The 17,330-nt window shown below is 40.8% G+C and overlaps 1 protein-coding gene and 1 non-coding gene across 6 annotated transcripts; one reads left to right on the top strand and one right to left on the bottom strand.

The window, feature by feature from the left end:
- Positions 1-910: 910 nt before the first annotated feature.
- Positions 911-10,978, top strand: PDIK1L (PDLIM1 interacting kinase 1 like). 5 transcript variants are annotated; one of them, XM_037135778.2, is made up of 3 exons: positions 911-1,009; positions 3,305-3,606; positions 7,284-10,978. In XM_037135778.2, exons 2-3 carry the CDS (start codon positions 3,322-3,324, stop codon positions 8,022-8,024), a joined length of 1,026 nt encoding a protein of 341 aa, XP_036991673.1. In that variant the 5' UTR covers positions 911-1,009; positions 3,305-3,321; the 3' UTR covers positions 8,025-10,978. The 5 variants fall into 5 exon arrangements, with proteins under 5 accessions (XP_036991673.1, XP_036991671.1, XP_036991669.1 ...); XM_037135776.2 differs by lacking the exon at positions 911-1,009 and adding an exon at positions 1,348-1,722; XM_037135774.2 differs by lacking the exon at positions 911-1,009 and adding an exon at positions 1,349-2,149.
- Positions 10,979-13,296: 2,318 nt separating this feature from the next.
- On the bottom strand, positions 13,297-13,537 carry LOC119042286 (small Cajal body-specific RNA 2). Its single transcript, XR_005081199.1, has one exon. It is a non-coding gene; the product is annotated as a small Cajal body-specific RNA 2 (non-coding RNA).
- Between the last annotated feature and the right edge of the window lie 3,793 nt (positions 13,538-17,330).

The following is a 17,330-nucleotide window of genomic DNA, read 5'->3' as shown; positions in this document are numbered from 1 at the left end:
GGTATTCAAAGCGGCCCCCGCCCCCCGCAAAGACACCTTTAGGTCAAATAAGTCTGTTTCCTCACTTGTAAAAGAAGGGTTAAATAATAAAGCCTGCCCTTGTGTGGTTTGGTTATGATTAGGTGAGATAATTTAAAGACCTAACCCAGTTTCAAATTCTAGAGGGAAGGTAATAAGGGGAGACTAGAAAATAAAACGGGTAATTGGTTGATCCTTGAAGGCAGTGACAGATTCTTTGCATTTTGCGTTGTACAGCAGTGGAGGGAGGAACCACCACCATATTGACAAATAGTAGGTGCATAGTAAGTTGCGGGAATGGACGTTTCTGGCGGATGCTTACTGATCTGTGTAACTAACTGAATGACCGACTGGTCCTGGTCTCTGAGTAACTGACAGTCCCGGGCTGGCTTGGAGAAAGAGCGCCGGGTCTGACTGACCGCTGTTGGGCTGCCCGCAGACGGGGGCTGCACATAGGGCCCCCAGAGTGGCAGGGTTCGGTGTCAATCCGGGCGCTGGTGGGCTCAGGCCACAGCCTTTCGCTGCGCGCGCCTGCTGGATGCAGACTCCCCAAGAGCCGGCGGATGTGGCCTTGGCGGCCGTGGAGCAGGATGTACGCCAGGGGCTATTCTCAGGTGCGGGGTGTCGCCGCCCCTTCCTCCTCGCGTGGGGAAGGGCAGCCTCGGCCCAGGAACAATGAGGCGCCGGCTTCTTTAAGGGAGATACCACCGCGCCAGCGGGGCAGGGGACAGCGTCTTCCCAGATGATCGCACCCCAGCCCCGCGCCACCGACGCCTGGGCAACTGTACCGCCCGCAAACATGGCTCAGTGACTGTGACAAAAGGTGCAGCCTCCCTCCCGGCGGGGCGGACGCCAGGCCTCCCAGCTCCCGCTGCGCCTCCCAGCTTGCTCGCCAAGGAGTCCTGCGTCCTGCACGCACCCCAGGTCCACGCCGGAGAAGATGCACCAGGCATCCCATCCCAGCGACTCTAGCACACCTGGCCGCCGATCGGTAAGTCAGCAGGGGGGGGGCGGAGGGGGAGGGGCGGCCTCGCATCGCAGATTGTGCGCACCCTGGATCTGCTGCTGAGGGCTAGTCCCGGGGCCACAGGCTGCGCGCGCCTGCTGCGGCTGGAGTACAACGGAGTCTCGAGCGTTCTGTGGCCTCCTCGCTCCCGGGCTTGGCCTCCCCTGCGTGGAGGGACTGGAGTGGTGCGTGCCGACGCGCGCACACCTTCCGCGACTCCTGGCTCTAGAAAGCCAGGGAAGAGGGGAGGTGACCAGGGGAGCCTGGGGCGCGCGCCCAATAGGGACAGCGTTCGGAGTCCCAGTTCCCGCTACGGAAAGCCGGAGGGGGCGGGGCCGCGTGGCGTAAGGGTGTGTGTCCGCGCACCGCGGGGGCGCGCACCGGCCTCTGACTGGAGGCCGCGGCGACGGAGGCGCGAGCTGCCCGATAATGGCGGCCTGCAGAGCCCGTGAGAGGGAGAAGCGGCAGTGGCTACCCTGAGGTAAATCCGGCCCTCCAGCCTGGCAGAGAGGCCCTGCTGCACAGCCGAGGGTCCTGCATGTGCCCCCCTCTCCGGGGGGGCCTGTCACAGACCTGTCAGCGGAGTCAACCTGGAGAAGGCCTCGCGCTCCTCCGGCCTCCGACTGGCACACCTCAGGCCACCGGCCCCATCTGCGGCCTCCTCTTATGACCCTGGCCTCGGCCTCCAGCCCCGAAAGGTGGGGGCAGCCGCAGGACTGGCCCCTGCGGGTGAAGGGCCTTGGGAGGATCCCCTCCGGGTTCCGCCTGGACTCAGCTGAGGAGGGGGTGGGTCTGACACTTGGCCAATGAGCTGGGCCCTGCGCCGCCGCGCCCGGCCGCACCTCTGCCCGGGACTGGCCCTTCCCGGGCACCGGCAGGTGTGGGCCCGGCGGGCGTGGGGGCCCGCGCAGGATGCATCACCGCGCCGTGTTCCGATCCGGATCGCCAGGATTTCATAAACACCCTCCCTCCCCCATATGGGACAGCTTCAAAGACACAGCCACTTTGAGATGGACAATAATCGGAGATCCGCGGAGAGCAGAAAAGAAAGTCTACTGTGTAGTCGGGACACAAGATTCTGGGCCAGGAAATCAGACACTAGGAAATGCACTAGGAATTTGCAGGGTGGGTGTCCAATCAGAGGAAGTGGGACTAAGAAGCAATCTCAGACGCTTTTGTTTTCTTTATTAAATCGATACTTGGATTTAAAGGTAGCTGTTCGGAATTTTTCAGGCTCAAGGATCAGTAGCTTTTTGCTCCCCCAAAGAGAGCCCCTTAATTTGTAGGACAGTTTTTGTTGGCAAAAATGAAGTAAACCTAAGTAACTATTGTTCAGCCACAGAAAGGTAATTATATTAGAAGTAGCTTCCTTTATTTTTAAAGGAACGTTATTCTCCACATTTATTTTCATTTAGTTTGCAAGAAATAAGGAAGTAACAAAATTAAAATAGAAGCATATATGTATTTTGACTTTTTACTTTCAAATAATAAAAACTACACATTTTCAGGTCTATATGTGGTCTGGTTCTCTTTCAGTCCCTAAACATAAACCAGGTGTTTTATTTCTAACTCTGGCAGGTTTTTGCTTTTTGTTTTTATTTTTGCTGTTTCATGACCTTTTTATGTGTGTCAGCTTTAAAGAGAAGTTGGAACTTCATTTTTCATGATCAATAAGTAAGAATGCTGAATTTTTTGTTTATCTTTTAACAGTGATATATTGAAGCAGTTCGGGTACAAAGCAATATAGTGTAGTGGTTAAAATGGTAGGTGTCAGAGCCAGGTGGCCTGGTTTCAGATCTCAGGTCCTGGGTGACCTTGGGCATGCTGCTTAAACTCTCCATGCTTTAATTTTCTTATCAATAAAATGACCATAATAGTATATACTTTGTAACATTATTATGAGGACTAAGTGGATTAATAGTGTATCTGACAAAGGGCTGATATCTGGAATATGGGGTGGGGCAAAAGTTGGTTTACAGTATGGAAAAATAATACAGTAATTAATAAAATAATACAGGAATAAACTGTTTTGTGTATTCACAACTGTAAACCTACTTTTGCCCTACTCAGTATTGTAAAGTGCTTGGTTCCTGATACATGGTAAGTACTATATAAGTTAGCTGCTTTACTATTATTAAAATAATTTAGATTTGCCCAAGGTATAGCAGATACCTTTCAAGCAAAGTAAACAGTGAGGTAAATGATAACTAAATCATACTTAAGAAATACAAGCCAGTATGCATGCTTAATTTCATTAGAGCACTTTGTTTATTTTTCCAGAAACCTCGACCTTGAAGATGGTGAGTAGCCAGCCAAAGTACGATCTAATACGGGAGGTAGGCCGAGGTAGTTACGGTGTTGTGTATGAAGCAGTTATCAGAAAGACCTCTGCACGGGTGGCAGTGAAGAAAATTCGATGCCATGCTCCTGAGAATGTTGAACTAGCCCTGCGTGAGTTCTGGGCACTAAGCAGTATCAAGAGCCAACATCCAAATGTAATTCACTTGGAGGAATGCATCCTGCAAAAAGATGGAATGGTGCAAAAGATGTCCCATGGCTCTAATTCTTCCCTTTATTTACAGGTATGTGTGGTTGAATGGGAAATATAAATAATTTGAACGTAGCATTGGTGAGTAGGAAGAGGAATGAAAGAGTCAGATGAGCTACTTTTAAATGCAGGTGTTTATATAGTTAGGAGTAGTTAGGGGTCTGTCAACAATTGAGTAGATGTTTGCTTTAAAACATGGTTTTATTTAAACCTGTGATGCAAATACCTAAAAATAACATAAGCCACCTGTTGTGCCATGATACTTGCCAATTTGCATAGGAATAGGGCAACACAGGACCTAGAGAAGTGATTAAGACTAGAGTTTAGTAAGTTGACTTATTTGAAATCAATTTTTTTTTAAACTGAAGACAGAAGAAAAGGAAAAACTCTACAACCAATAGCAGTACCCATAGATAATTGGGCACTGGTTTGAACATAAGCCTCTGCTGTTTTACAAGGTTATATGGTGTCTTAACCATTCGGTTCCACTTAATATTCATGAAGTATGTGGCTTAACACCTGAATGTTATTAACAATGATAAAGCTAACATTTGGGTTCCTACTTAGTTCCATGCTCTGTGCTAAGTGCTTTAAAGGCAATTAATCAGAACAGTACTATGTGGAAGATGCTGTTATCCACATTACGAATGGAGAAACTGAGGCTTAGAATACATAATGAATTTATCTAAAGTCACATAGCTAACAGGTAGCAGAATCGGGAGCTGAACATATGACTGTCAGCAAAAAATTTGTGCTTTCTTAACCTCCAGATTACTCTTTCACCTCTAAGGTACTATTTTGTAGGCCTGGGAAAAGCATTAACATGGGCAAACAGAAAAGGTTAGGGGTTTGTTTCGTTTTTGAGGTTGGCTTCTGCCATAGATTAAAATCTCCACTAGCTCTATACTAGTTAAAGAGAAAAGGTAATTAAGACATAGGTAGGTAAAGGCCAGAGGAAAATTTCTTAAGTCCAGTCATTCCTGGAAAAGGAAACAATTTTCCATGAGTGTGTCTAAATTCAGAATTTACCATTAAGATACAAAAGTCTGTTTTTAAAACAACAAAGGCTTGCTCTGGCTGGTTTGGCTCAGTTGGAGTGTTATCCCATAGATCAAAAAGGGTCACAGGTTCAATTCCTGGTCAGGGCACATGCCTAGGTTGCAGGTTCAGTCCCCTGTCAGGCGCATTTAGTAGGCAACCAGTGGATGTTTCTCTGTCTCTATCTCCCTTCCTGTCAGGAATCAATGGATATACCCTTGCTTGAAGATTAAAAGTAATAATTTTTAAAAAGGTTTATAGGCTAGAGACAACAAGAAAACAAACACAATGTGTGTGTAATTAGAAACTCCCAAGTTTCATTTTATGGTGAACAAATATCAATCTTGAGAATCTAATGTATATTGCAGTTTAACATGCTATGCCCTGAAGTTTTCTCTCCTAAGACTGAATAAAAAACACAACTATTTTTGTTCTATTTTTCTAAAAGTGCTTATTTTTACCCTGGCTCAGTGGATTGAATGCCCACCTGTGAACCAGAAGGTTGCTGGTTCAATTCCCAGTCCGCATTTGCCTGGGTGGTGGGCCAGGTCCCCAGTTGGGGCCTTGCAAAAAAACAACTGACCCATGTATCTGTCATACATCAATATTTCCCTCTCTTTCTTCCTCCCTTCCCTTCTTTGTAAAAATAAATAAAATCTTTAAAAAATAAAAATAAATGCTTATTTTGTAAGTTGCACTCATAGAAAATATCAGAAACATTCTTACCACATTTCCTCTAAAAAGTGTATAGAACCTTACTGAACTTTGCATTGAATTTTGGAGATCAAGATGCATAATCTTTTTTCAAAAAGCATGTAAACATATGACTTAGTGCTGATGGTATTCTTGTGTCCAGATCAAGCAGTCTTTATAGTAACTGGGCATTAGCTGGCCTTTCAAGGCTTTAGAATGTTAGTACTTCCAGACTTGATTCAATGATTTTTTTTCATCAAAAGCACCTTTTTGTGTCGTAATATCTTCCCTTTTTTAAAGTTTGATCTCTGTTTGACTTGTGGCACTTTTTGCTAGGTATACGACTTTGAATAAATAACTTTTTCCAGCATCTGTATTTTTGTATATAAAATAGGAGTAATAATAATAATAAATTCTACCTTCCATGGGAATTGTCAAAATTAGAGGTGGTACAGATACAATTTTGGCACATAGGAAGTATTCAGTGCTGTGTAGCTTTATTAAAATTGTTATTTCTAGCCATGGCCTGCATAGCAGTTTGTTGGAACGTAATCCCATAAACCAAAAGGTCTCAGATTCAGACAGCCGATTGACATTTCTCTCTTACACTGATGATTCTCTCCCCCCCATCCCCCTCCATTCCCGCTCTCTGAGATCAGTGGGCATGTCCTCAGGTGAAGATGAAAAGAAAAATATATAAAAACAAAATTCCAAAAGTTGTGGAAGTTCAAAAGGAACATCTGAAGAGACTATGGAAATTCTTTGGCTTCCCTAAGTTTCTATTACACCCATGGGTCTGAAGAGGACACCATAGGACACATGTTTGCAAAGCAGTAAATGCTGCCTGTATTTTAGAATGGTAGTTCATGTTCAGTGAAGTAACTAGTATTCTTGAATTTCAAGTAATAGATCTATAATTAGATAATAACAAAACTGATTTATTCTAGATTTCAGCTTGTCTCACAGAAGTATACAAACTCAGATTTGAATTTTCATATCAAAGTGCAGATATGACTGTTACAAATTGGTTTTAGAAGCCATCCAGTAATAGAGATAGCCAACACATTTGCATTATGCCTGTAGAAGTGCATGAAGTGATGATGTCAGGCTTCTTTCATCAGTGACTACAGGAGCACTTTGTTTCTATAATAACTAGTCAGTCGTTCCTTGATTATTTTTTTCTCTTGATTTCTCAGATGATGTTGATAGTGTATGTACAATGAGTAAGTAAAATATTCTAGGCAGTTTCACTTAATAGAATTTCCTAATTGATGTTTATATCCCAGCTGGCAGTCTCCCAAAGTCTAGCTAACTAAAACATGCATCTTTTCATGAAGCTATTAGCTAAATGAGTAGAGTTCAACTCCATTGACATGTGCAGAAAATGGACACTTTTCAAAATAAAGCTATTTTTAAGTATGTTTTAACCTTTTGACCTAGAGATTTGGTATGCACTCATTAGGGACGAAGTGACAGTTTGAAGTACTGAAGTTTAAAATAAAATGAGCATATGAAAACACTGACCAAATAAAATATGTATGGAATATCCACGTAAAATTAGAGACTAACTTAACCAGCTACTTTTGTTATATACCGTATTTTGCTGTTTATGATGCGCATGTTTTTGCCCAAATTTTTGAGGAAAAAATAAGGATGCGTATTATACATGGGTCATACTAGTTCTGTAACTGTATACATGTTTTTAATTTTTTTACTTATGCTTATGCGTTAAAAGCGTAAGTCTAAACAGCAATAAAAACATTTGTATATTCAAAAATAAATGCTAAAATTCCTTTGTAATACAAAAAACAAGTAACTAAATATAAATAAATAAATAATTAAATTAAAAATTAAAATGAAAAACTTTTTTCTCAAAAGTTTCGGCCAAAAACATGGATGTGCATTATACACAGCAAAATACAGTAGCTGAATTGCATAAACTGCAAATGATTGTATTCTGTCTTTTTTTCCTCCTTATAGCTTGTAGAGACTTCATTAAAAGGAGAAATTGCCTTTGATCCCAGAAGCGCCTATTACTTGTGGTTTGTGATGGATTTTTGTGATGGAGGAGATATGAATGAGTATCTGTTGTCCAGGAAACCCAATCGCAAAACTAACACCAGCTTCATGCTTCAGCTGAGCAGTGCCCTGGCTTTCTTGCATAAAAACCAAATCATCCACCGAGATCTTAAACCTGATAACATCTTGATTTCTCAAAGCAGGTTGGATACCAATGACTTGGAACCCACACTGAAAGTGGCTGATTTTGGTCTAAGTAAAGTGTGTTCAGCCTCTGGACAGAACCCAGAAGAACCTGTCAGTGTAAACAAGTGTTTCCTTTCCACAGCCTGTGGAACAGATTTCTACATGGCTCCTGAAGTGTGGGAGGGACATTATACAGCAAAAGCTGACATCTTTGCTCTGGGGATTATCATCTGGGCAATGCTGGAGAGGATCACATTTATAGACACAGAGACAAAGAAGGAACTCCTGGGGAGTTATGTGAAACAAGGAACTGAGATTGTGCCTGTTGGGGAGGCACTTCTGGAAAACCCCAAAATGGAACTTCTCATTCCTGTGAAGAAAAAGTCTATGAATGGGCGAATGAAACAACTGATTAAGGAAATGCTAGCTGCAAATCCTCAGGATCGTCCAGATGCTTTTGAACTAGAACTCAGATTAGTACAAATTGCATTTAAAGACAGCAGCTGGGAAACGTGACACATATATGATTTGCAAATATATTGGATGATATGCTGCTTCTGTTTTTAACAGTGATGCAACATAATGTGGCTGAAAAAGAATATAAAAAGATGAACTCCGCCTTCTAAGGGGTTAGATTTTATTGTGGGGTGTTTTTTTCCTCATTTTTCTTAAGTCCAAGCTGGCCATTTTGTTAGTATGTTTTAAATGTATTACCAATGTGGGTGTAAATTTTTCTTAGTGATCATTGGTAGAAGTTTGGCAGGAAAATTCTCTAAGAGCCAAGAAGAAAAGAGAGTCCAGTTTTCTGGAAATATGTCTTTAAGTATTTTAGACATTCCTTGTCAGTATTAGGAATTTCCATGGAAGAAGAGGTTTGCATGCTGGTAATGCAACCTTTGAAGCTTTGTAAAGGAAACATATATGTATATATTTATGTATATGTAAGTATGTGAATGTGTGCATTTTGCATTCCATATGAAGAAAATGCCACTTCTGTTTAAATTATTTGATGTAGGTTTGGGTTTTTTGAGATTTGCTGGTGAAATCAGTGATGGGAAATAAAAGAACCTTCCTTCATCATCCTACCCTGTCCCTCCCTCTAATGAAATCATACTAAGTTTTTTATTTTTGTAATGTACAATTTTTTAAGGGATCATTTTGGAGGGCCTAAAATAATCTAATTAAACCTAAATGAAATTAAGTAATCCAAAGCTGCTGAAGTATGTTTGAACTCTCCAGTGCCCTATAGCTGCAGGAATAAATTAGCCACGCAGTCGTGTGGTAGCAGGATGGCAAGGATATTTATGATTCAGTCTTACCTTCTTTAGGTAACCAAGCATTCAATTAACCAATTAAACCACTGCACTGGGACATGTCTGCACTTGAGCATCTGCAAACTGAAGACAGGATTTTTCTGTTTCTGAAGACATTTCTATATATATATATATATGTACTACAATACTTGATGTATTAATTTTTTATTTCAAGACTTTATGTCTGAGCCTCAGCATAAAATTGAAAAAACCAAATGAGCTCTGTCCTCACATTACTGCCCTAATAGGGTCTCTTGTTTCATCACTGGAATTCCTTTCATTTTGGCACTAATGCTGTCTTCTCTTGTCTAATTTGACACAGTAATGGTAGTGTTGTAGTCGTATTAAATGTTGATCACCTTTTGCTAATGTGGGAGATGATACCTTTATAGTTTGGAAAATGAATAATATATTGTGGCATCAACTGCACCTTTCAAGTAGAAAAGTTAGAGACTTTATACAATCACTTGGTATGGTCTATGTCAAAACCAATAGACCATTCTTCTGGAAGTCAGTTTGATTTTTGCCTTCCATGGTTGTCTCTGGTTTGTTTTTCTGTAAATGCAGGTAGTTAATATCTAAGGAAAGAAGGTTTTTCTAAAACAGAACATTAGCCTTTAAGGTTAGAGAGAACTTAAAACCATGTATCTAGGTTAATCTTTATTAAAGCACTAGAATCTTTGGTCAAAAGTATTTTAAAAGATTAAAATATTGAAATCATTGATAGTTTGCATATTCTCTTCAGATGTTCCTTTTGAACTCCACAACTTTTGGAATATTGCTATCATAAATTTTTTCTTATTTAAAATTTGTTCAGCTGACTATAGGAGGTGAAAAAGCACAACGAAATTAGAGTACATAAAATTTCTGAACTATGTGTTACTTGATCCAGAGGTTCAAAATGTGGGCTAAAAGGTTTTATTGAAATAAAGGCTTTTAAAATAAAAGCAAAAGAAATCATTTTAACATCACTTTCAAGATAGCAAGAGGTGGAAAACTGGCACCTCATGATAACTGACCCTCTAGATCACCAAATTAGTATAACATAGATCTGGTCAAGGGGATCGGGTCATTGGAAATAAAAAGCATCATTACAGTGTCTGTCAGTAACATGGCAGAGGTTCACGATTCAGGTGATAGATAGCATTCGAGCACTTCATTTGCTCTTCAAATATGTACGTGCTTGAGCCATAGTTTCCTAAGTACATAGTTTTTGGTCCTGCTTTATTTAAAAGTTAATGATTATAATTTATTTTGAAAGATTTTACCTGTGAAGCGGAATTCTTTCATTGGTGGTAAGGGTATGAGGTGATCAGGTAGTTTCTTCTGGAATTTGTTTGAAGTCCTTGTATTCTACAATAGACTATGATACCAAGCAAAATGATAGTAAATTCTTTGTCTTTATTTGTTCTTTCGGTCAGGAGGTATTTATTAAGTACCTACTGTGTGCTCAGCACTAAAGGTCGGTTGATAAAATGACAATTTAAGAACAGTTTATAGCCACAGGTCTTTTCCAACCAGGAGCAAAAAAAAAATACAAGATGATTAGTGATACTTGAAAATTCCTGAATATTTGCTAGAGGAAAAACAAGAGCAAGAATTTGTATAGTGCCTTGCCCATAATAGGTACTCAATAAACAATTATTCTTCATAGAGTCTCTTGCCATGGTTTATAGTGTTTTATGAAATTTGTCTTAATTGAAAAAAGACCAAATATTTCAAATAAGCTTATAGGCAGCTGTGGCCAGTTAAAATATGGGGTTGTACAGTTAGTTCCTAGAATGTTATTTTGCACTAGTTGTCACTTAGAAAGATGGGGTTCCTGTAGATTTTTTGGTGCTAAGGGATGCTTTGTCATTATGATAAAGTAAGTGTTAAGTGTCAGATAAATAGCACACTGAATTGTTTTTTTCTGCTGATCTGTTTTTTCCTCTTTGTTGGTGTTTTTAATTGTAAAATGTTTATCAAACTATTGTAGCAGCTACAAAATAATTCACCAGCATGACAAAATGGTCAAAAAATAAGTCATCAGCACTTCAAAAATGAAAGCAACTTTTGAAATTTTCTTTTAAAATTGTCGAATATATTTTATGAAGAATTTATAAAAGGGGGGAAATGATTGTAATTTATTGTTCATGACTTTTTTTTTAAATAAAGTGAGTTTCAACAAAAGAAACCAACCCTGAGAATTCTACGTTACTGCTTTGGTGGCTCTCTGAATAGTCCTGTAGTGCTTTACTTCATGAATGTAATAGAGGATATAAAGTTGGAAACTGTGTCATTTTCAGCCTTATCTATTGAATTAAACTTTCTGTAATAGAAATTATTACTGAGGAAAATAGTATTGAATTATAGGAGTTCCTTTCAGCATTTTAAGTTGTCTAAAATTTTAGTGCTTACTATCTTTCAGTATTTGTCAGAAGAACTTGTATTGCCTGATTTTTTTAAAATTTTTCTATCTCATTAAGCTAAGGATGCATTCCAGACTCAGAATGAAGAAGATGCAGCTTTTCAATCTGTAACTTGAGACTACAATTTCTTTTCCATAAAATCATCTGGCCCACTTTTTTCTTTGCTTTGTAGGTTCTATTATGTATGCCTTCTCCAGAGTAAGCAAAGTACTGAGGATACAGTGCACTTCGTGGTCCAGTGGATCAGCACAGGGAAAAGGGGAGACAGAAAACCTTTGCTAGAGGCAGTGATGAGTAGAAAAGTAGGCATCAGTAATGAGGGCTGCTTCTGACTGCCACCCTTTCCTGGTATAGCCTTTGTAGACCGGCAAATTTTGCTTTCTATTTAAAGATTAATTTTTTTAAGTTAAATCTTAAGCTATAAATACTTGTATTTACTAGCCTTTTTGTAACCCTTTGTAGTTTACAAAGTGCCTTCACATGCTTTTGCATATCTTTTCCATAGGTTTTACTTAAAATATGAGATGGTTTCTTGATAAGGAATTTTTAGTAATAACACCAGTTAATGAGGTAATGGTTTTACCTTAATGCAGGGTTTTAGTGCCTAATCTCTGATCCCAGTTAGAGTTTTCTCTAAACACAAAGCTCTATCTTTCTCACTGAAGTAATGTCCCTTAGTTATTTTGGCCCTTTCTTTAAATTCAAATGTTGCTCCCTGTCAACCAATCATAGAAGTCTGCTGAAGTGCAGGGTAATGAAAGACAGTTGGTTTGTGGTTAGATAATAACTCCTACTTGAGAAGCCTACCGACCACACCTCTTGAGGGCAAAGTGCGTCTTTTAAAGGCAGTACTTTCTCTTTTACAATGATTTTTCATTGGTTAGAAGGTTGTTTGTTTTTTTTAAGAGATGTCCGGGCTTTTGTTTGACTTCACACTTTCATTTCCTGTTCAGTCCCAGTATTTCAGGCTTAGTGTATCCTCAACAGAAGTTAGGCAATTTGTTATTGCCAAAGGCACCATGGCTTTGTAGCAGAAGTACATGCTTTGGTGTAGCAGATCTCATGTTGAATACTAGCTATTGCAAACACCTACATAAGTAATTTGTGGCATTGGGCAAGTCACTTCATTCTGAGCCTCGGTTCCTCTACCTGTAAAATGTAAAATTTACATTTCATAGGTTTTGTAAGCATCAGAGATAATACACATATCAACATGAGAAATGTCCAAACCTGTAAAGAATTTTTTTTTAAAAGAGAGAGAATGAAAGCAACATCAATTTGCTCATGCGTTCATTGGTTGATTCTTGCATGTGTCCTGACCAGTGAGATCAAACCCACAGCCCTGGGGTATCAGGACAGTGCTCCAACCAACTGACTGAGCTACCAGGTATTTTACTGTAGGGAAGGGCTTCTTCAGCCAGAATCCAACAGAAGAATCCAGGATTCTCAGTGGACCGACTAGAACCATAAGCAACATTTTATGTGTATATGCATTTTTCCATGGAGAGAGTTCATAACTTTTCACAGATTCTTGAAAAGGTCCAAAAGATCTTTGAATCACTATTTCCACTATTATAAGAACCACTATTCTAGTCACATAAAGAACCACTGCATGAAAACTCTGGGTATGGGGTAAGTGGGGTAGATGAAAGGAGAAGAATGAACACCAAAGGGATTGGAAAGCTAAGTCACAGACTAGCCAAAGAAAGGCTGGATGGAGTTGACTCGTCAGCTGGGTGGTACCCATTCTTATCTAGGTTTACATGTCAAAACACAACTATCTGTGTCTGCAGGAGCTCTGGTCCTTCACCAGCTTACTCACAAACTCACCAGTCTGCTCCAGAGATTTTACTTGGCCCTGAGTCCTCCAGTTTAACAGGATTTCCTGAAGCTAGTGAGAGATCTGGTGAGCCCTGAACCCCTCTGATCATATCAGCAGATGGAAGAAGACAATTGGTTCTTATAGTCTTTCCCAAAGGAATGTCAGTACATATGGACTACAATGAGCTGTGGCGAACAAAAGAATTCTTTGGGGGTTAAATTACATGTTTATTTTAGGCCCAGTCCTTAGAAGAGAAACTTCTTTTCATCTCTAATCCGCCCAGTGGTGTTGGGGTCACAACCTGATCAAATAAGATCAATGTGTAGGTGGGTGGAGAACCATAGGGGGCACACACTTGTCTTGCACACCCCATGCACGATCACCCCTCTTGTGTTCACACACTCGGCTTGCATGCACCGTCCACTTGACACCCTGTCACAGTACACGACCATCCCGCCCCAGGCCACCCTCCCTCTGGGGAGAGGAGAAACTTCTGACTTCAGAATTTCTTTCAAGGACATAGTACTTCAACAGAGTGATATCTTTGGTCCTCATATAATTAATCACAGTCAACACTAGGTACAATTTCCGAGAGTCCTTCCAGCTCTAAAATTCAAGTATTCTACTCATCATGGAAAATTACTAATGAAAGGACTGGAACAATCAAAGGAGTGTCACACAGCCCCTGCACTTAGTTAAGAAAATGAAGTATATAATGTATCATTAAAAATTTGCTCTAGACTTCTGGTCAAGAGGGAGGCATAAGTAGACGTGTTTCACCTCCTCGTGCAACCGCAGAGAGAATCACAACTATTTCTCAAAACAAATAATAACCAGACCTGTCAGAAAATCAAGCCATATGGTAGTCTAACAATCAAGGATTTAAAGAAGCCACATTCATCCAGATGGATGGCTTTTATAGAGAACCAAAGGATCTGTACCTAATTCACAGAAACAAATACACGGAGGCTGCCAAATTGAGGAGACAAAGAAATATGGCCAAAATGAAAGAACAGAACACATCCCCAGAAAAAGAACTAAATGAAATGGAGATAACCAGCCTATCAGATGCAGATTTCAAGACACTGGTGATGAGGATGCTCATAGAACTCACTGAGTGTGGTAAAAACATCGGGGAAGAAACGAAGGTTACACTAAGTGAAATAAAGAAAAATCTATAGAGAACCAACAGTGGAGAGGATGAAGCCGAGAATCAACTCAACAATTTGGAACACAAGGAAGGAAAAAGCATTCAATCAGAACAGAAGGAAGGAAAAGAGAATTTTGAAAAATGAGGATAGGCTTAGGAACCTCTAACACAACTTTAAACATATGAACATCCAAATCATAGGAGTGCCAGAAGGAGAAGAGAAAGAGAAAGAAATAAAAAACTTAATTAAAAAAATAATAAACAAAAACTATCCTAATTTGGTGAAGGACATAAACATTCAAGTCCAGGAAGTACAGAAAGTCCCAGACAAGTTGGACCCAAAGAGAACCATACCAAGACACATCATAATTAAAATGCCAAAGGTTAAAGATAAAGAGAATCCTAAAAGCAGCAAGAGAAAAGCAGACACTGTACCTCCTCCCACAACCAAAAAAAGGACGAAGAAGAACCCTGGCTGGTGTAGCTCAGTGGGTTGAGCTCAAGTCTGCAAACCAGAGGATCGCGGTTCAATTCCCAGTCAGGGCACATGCCTGGGTTGCAAGCCGGTTCCCTGCAGGCCAGTCCCCAGCAGGGGATGCACTAGAGGCAACCATACATTGATGTTTCTCTTCCCCTCTCCTTCCCCTCTAAAGATAAATAAATAAATAAATATTTTTTTAAAAAGGACAAAGAATTAAAAAAAAAACCAGAATTGATAGAAAATAAACTGTATGGAAGTCCAACAACCAAGGAGTTAAAGAAGAAACATTCATCCAGACCAGTAGGAGGGGCAGAGACTGGCAGCCGGGTAGAGAGAACTCACAGCAAGGCAGTGGCTGGAGGACCAGGATGGGTGAGGCAGCAGCTGGTGGAGCAGGCAGTCCCACATTTTCGTGTGAGTAAACTGGGAGGAACAAGTGAGAAGCGAGTCAGACCATGCAACCCAGGCTCCCAGTGCAGGAAAATAAAGCCTCAAAGCCTCTGACTGAAAACACCTGTGGGGGTTGAGGCGGCAGCGGAAGAAACTCCCGGCCTCACAGGAGAGTCCATTGGAGAGACCCACAGGGTCCTAGAATGTACACAAGCCCACCCACCCAGGAATTAGCACCAGAAGGGCCCAGTTGGGGAAGTGACTGAAATCTGGCAGAGCAGAGCAAGTGCCATTGTTCCCTCTCAGACCCCTCCCCCACATACAGCATCACAACGCAGCAAGGTAGGTTGCCCCTCCCTGGTGAACACCTAAGGCTCCGCTCCTCACTGTGTAACAGGTGCGCTGAGACCAAAAAAAAAAAAAAAAGCCCCAAATGAAAGAACAAATTAAAGCTCCAGAAAAAATACAACTAAGCAACAAAGAGATAGCCAACCTATCAGATGCACAGTTCAAAACACTGGTAATCAGGATGCTCACAGAATTGGTTAAATTTGATTGCAAATTAGAGGAAAAAATGAAGGCTAACCTAAGTGAAATAAAGGAAAATGTACAGGGAACTAATAGTGACGGAAGGAAACCGGGATTCAAATCAACAATTTGGAACAGAAGAAAGAAAAAAACATTCAACCACAACAGAATGAAAAAATGAATTCAAAAAAATGAGGAGAGGCTTAGGAACCTCCAGAACATCTTTAAACATTCCAGCATTGAATCATAGGGATGCCAGAAGGAAGAGAGCAAGAGCAAGAAATTGAAAACTTTTTTGAAAAAATAATGAAGGAGAACTTCCCCAATCTGGCAAAGGAAATAAACTTTCAGGAAGTCCAAGAAGCTCAGAGAGTCCCAAAGAAGGTGGAACCAAGGAGGAACACATCAAGGCACATCATTAGCCCAGTTTAAATATACAGAGAGAATCCTAAAAGAAGCAAGAGAAATGGAGACAGTTACCTACAAGGGAGTTCCCATAAGACTATCAGCTGATTTCTCAAAAGAGATCTTACAGGTAAGAAGGGGCCGGAAAGAAGTATTTAAAGTCACGAAAGGCAAGGATCTACATCCAAGATTGCTCTATCCAGCAAAGGTATCATTTAGAATGGAAGGGCAGATAAAGTGTGTCCCAGACAAGGTATAGCTAAAGGAGTTCATCATCACCAAACCATTATCACATGAATTGTTAAAGGGACTTATTTAAGAAAAGGAAGATCAAATTTATGAACATTAAAAGGGCAACAGATTAACAACTATAGAGAGCTGAATCTAAAAAAACAAAGCAAACAAGCAGAACAGGAACAGAATCACAGATATGGAGATCATTTGGAGGGTTAACAGTGGGAGGGGGAGGGGGGAATGGGGGGAAAGGTACAGGGATTAAGAAGCATAATTGGTAGATACAAAATAGACAGGAGATGTCAAGAATAGTATAGGAAAAGGGGAAGCTGAAGAACTTACACATATGACCCATGGACATGAACTAAGGAGGAGGGTTACTGGAGGGAAGGGGATACTGGGCAGAAGAGGGAAAAACTGGGGCAACTGTAATAGCATGATCAATAACATATGTTTTTTTTAAAAGAAAGAAAGTATGAAGCAAAATGAGCTGGGAAAATTAAAAAAACTGCTCTAAGCCTTAGGCTGTGTGACTCAGTTGGTAGGAATGTCATCCGGTAACTGAAAGGGTGCATATTTGATTCCCACTCAGGGCACATACCTGGGCGGCAGGTTTGATCTGTGGTCTGGGCATGTATGATCCTCAGTCCAAGCTCATACAGAGGGCAACCAATCAACATTTCTCCCTCGCATCGATGTTTCTTTCACTTATTCTCTCTCTAAAAAAGCAATGTCCTAGAGTCAATATTTTTTTAAATTGCTCTAAGATATACAAAATGTCATATTTCTTTATTCCCAAGCAGCCAAGATTACAAGGAATTTCTCCAGCATAAGACTTGGAAAAGGTCTGTCCACTACCTGCATACTGACCAAGTCCAAATGGTCCAGCATCTCCTGTTCATGGAGTTCTCTTCATGCCCTGTTCGAACATTGGGACCTCAGTCACATTCCATCTCACCGGAAGTCTTGTTGCCAGGAGTCGCTGCTTGAGCTTAGTTCTCACAGAACCAACCACCTGTCCATTTCCTTCGGTCTCAGAAGACCACCCTTGTTGAGGTGGTGGGGTTGCTCATTCCCCCACATTTCAA

This window comes from Artibeus jamaicensis, unplaced genomic scaffold, assembly GCF_021234435.1.
Source record: "Artibeus jamaicensis isolate MK-2021 breed Jamaican fruit bat unplaced genomic scaffold, CSHL_Jam_final scaffold_847, whole genome shotgun sequence".
In the NCBI taxonomy this organism is placed as follows: domain Eukaryota; kingdom Metazoa; phylum Chordata; class Mammalia; order Chiroptera; family Phyllostomidae; genus Artibeus; species Artibeus jamaicensis.
This window is presented reverse-complemented; position numbering and strand designations above follow the sequence as displayed.